At 46.0% G+C, this 1,967-nt stretch overlaps 1 protein-coding gene across 4 annotated transcripts; it reads left to right on the top strand.

Moving 5' to 3' along the window:
- Positions 1–749: 749 nt before the first annotated feature.
- Positions 750–1,961, top strand: LOC121467357. Of its 4 annotated transcripts, none has more exons than XM_041708738.1 (3): positions 750–1,151; positions 1,209–1,714; positions 1,802–1,961. In XM_041708738.1, exons 1-2 carry the CDS (start codon positions 968–970, stop codon positions 1,568–1,570), a joined length of 546 nt encoding a protein of 181 aa, XP_041564672.1. In that variant the 5' UTR covers positions 750–967; the 3' UTR covers positions 1,571–1,714; positions 1,802–1,961. The 4 variants fall into 4 exon arrangements, with proteins under 4 accessions (XP_041564672.1, XP_041564674.1, XP_041564673.1 ...); XM_041708740.1 differs by having other exon boundaries at positions 1,790–1,961; XM_041708739.1 differs by having other exon boundaries at positions 1,209–1,730.
- Positions 1,962–1,967: the final 6 nt, after the last annotated feature.

The raw sequence follows: 1,967 nt of genomic DNA, 5'->3' as shown, positions 1-1,967 counted from the left end.
TGAATAGGTGTGTGGCTTAGTATTTATTTCAGCTCGTTATATACGTTAGCTATATATAAATAGTATTTAGTGGCGTTAGCAGAGGCCTTTACAATAGTAGGCTTTAAGAGTATTTTAACAGTAGTAACATAAAAATATCTTAAAAATAAATACTGAGTATGTTAACAGGTTTTTTTAAAATACTTGGAACTGTGACTAAACACGACAATTTATCGCTATCGAAATATTCTTATAGAAATAGTTGGCTTTAAGAGCTTTGTTTAACAGTGTTAACATAAAAAATAAATGCTGAATGTTTTAACAGGTTTTAAATACATGGAATTGTGACTAAACGCGACAAATTATTACTATCAAAATATTCTTATAGGAACTGTTAACTGTGAGGTGTGACCAAAAATGCCTGAGTATCGATGTCAAGAGTCACTGCCGCGAATATCGATAGTGGCCTTAGTGACCCGATATCGCGGCATGACAATCGAAAAAGCCAGCATGGCTGGTTTGTTTACATTTTTAGAATTTACAAGTTTGCTAATAAAAATTTTCTTTTCAGGTATTTCGCGGCTTTCTGCCAACAGGATTTGGAGTTGCCGCATCCACAGGAAGACGTCCAGTGTTGATGGAGGTGTACCAGCCAGCGGAGTCGGCGGAGTTAAGTAGCAGCCAGTTTCCAATCCACAGGGGAGAAAGTATCGTCAGAGTTTTTTGCACGCTGTAACTTACAAGTCCTTTCCTCTCGTACTAGGGGGTGGTTGTTGCAGCACGTGTCAGCCTCATTCAAAGCCTCTGGAGAGTCCGGATTAATGTGGTTGGATACAGCCAGCTGTAGATTAGCGACGCCAACTTCAGGAGAGTCCACCGTCGGTTGTTGGCTAATTTGCCACTGAGTTTGCTGTGAATACTGGATGCACACTGACCCCAAGGGAGCAGTGGCAGAAGGAGCTGGTCCAGCTGGATGTGATAAGGACTCATGAGAGCAGGAGGCGCTAATCAAGGATGTAGTGGAGACCAGTTCTTTAGCGACTTCAAAACAACCCGAACCAGTGGCCGCGGAGGATCCAGTAAAGTCAGCTCGGGGCAAACCAGTTGTAGAGCATTCAGCAGTACTGCCCAAGGAGTCCAGAGGTGCAGAAACTGGAGTGTCGTTGTAAACAGTGCGTTTTTGTACGTGTGGTCGCATGTTACTAATTAAAGTCTTTTTCCCTCGCCAGGTGGAATCATCTCGTCTATCTGCAGATTTGACCGCTTGTCTGCGTTGGAGCCGGAGCCCGCAGCTGTACCGGATTCAGCTGATGAGTTTGGAGAGTCCGGGCTAGCGCTGCTGTTGTTTTTTGGCGGCAGCAGATTTCGGAGCATAGAATCCAGTACCAAGGGAGATTGCAGTCAGCTGTTGGAGAGTAGTTTGTCGCAGTTCCTGTGTGTGATGAGTCCAGTTTGGCCCCATTTCTGTTGTCCCAGACAGCGGGCGAGCTATAAAGGCTTCGAGAACGCTTGGAGCTGCAGCTTGGTGATGAGTAGTGGGCGAGGGTGGAACAATTTGGTGATACTCTTCTCTCACACCAGGAGTGAGTAGCACAGCCACATCAGTTGCTGCCGACGATTCCAAGGGATCCGGATTAGCGCCGTCAATGATTTGGTCGAGGGGCAATCTTGGAGCAGCATCACTGTTGGTGTGTGGACATCTAGGAGTGACCTTCGTTGAAACCTGTAAATTTGAGTGAGAAAAATTAGGGGTGACGGCCATGGTTTTTTGGACCGCCACAGATAAAACTGTATCATATGAATCTAATAGTTCTTCTTCCAGGTACAGTTTCAGCCTGTTCAGGCCAGCTTGAAGCTGCTGCTCTGGAGTTGGCGTGCGGACCTCGGATGGTAGTAGCGGGCTCATAATAAGCCTCTGGATGTACTCTGGCTGAAACCTGATGATATGGGCCATGTCTACACGGCTAATCGTGCCACTCCTGACTGAC

Source organism: Drosophila elegans, unplaced genomic scaffold, assembly GCF_018152505.1.
Source record: "Drosophila elegans isolate 14027-0461.03 unplaced genomic scaffold, ASM1815250v1 contig_383, whole genome shotgun sequence".
NCBI lineage: Eukaryota > Metazoa > Arthropoda > Insecta > Diptera > Drosophilidae > Drosophila > Drosophila elegans.
This window is presented reverse-complemented; position numbering and strand designations above follow the sequence as displayed.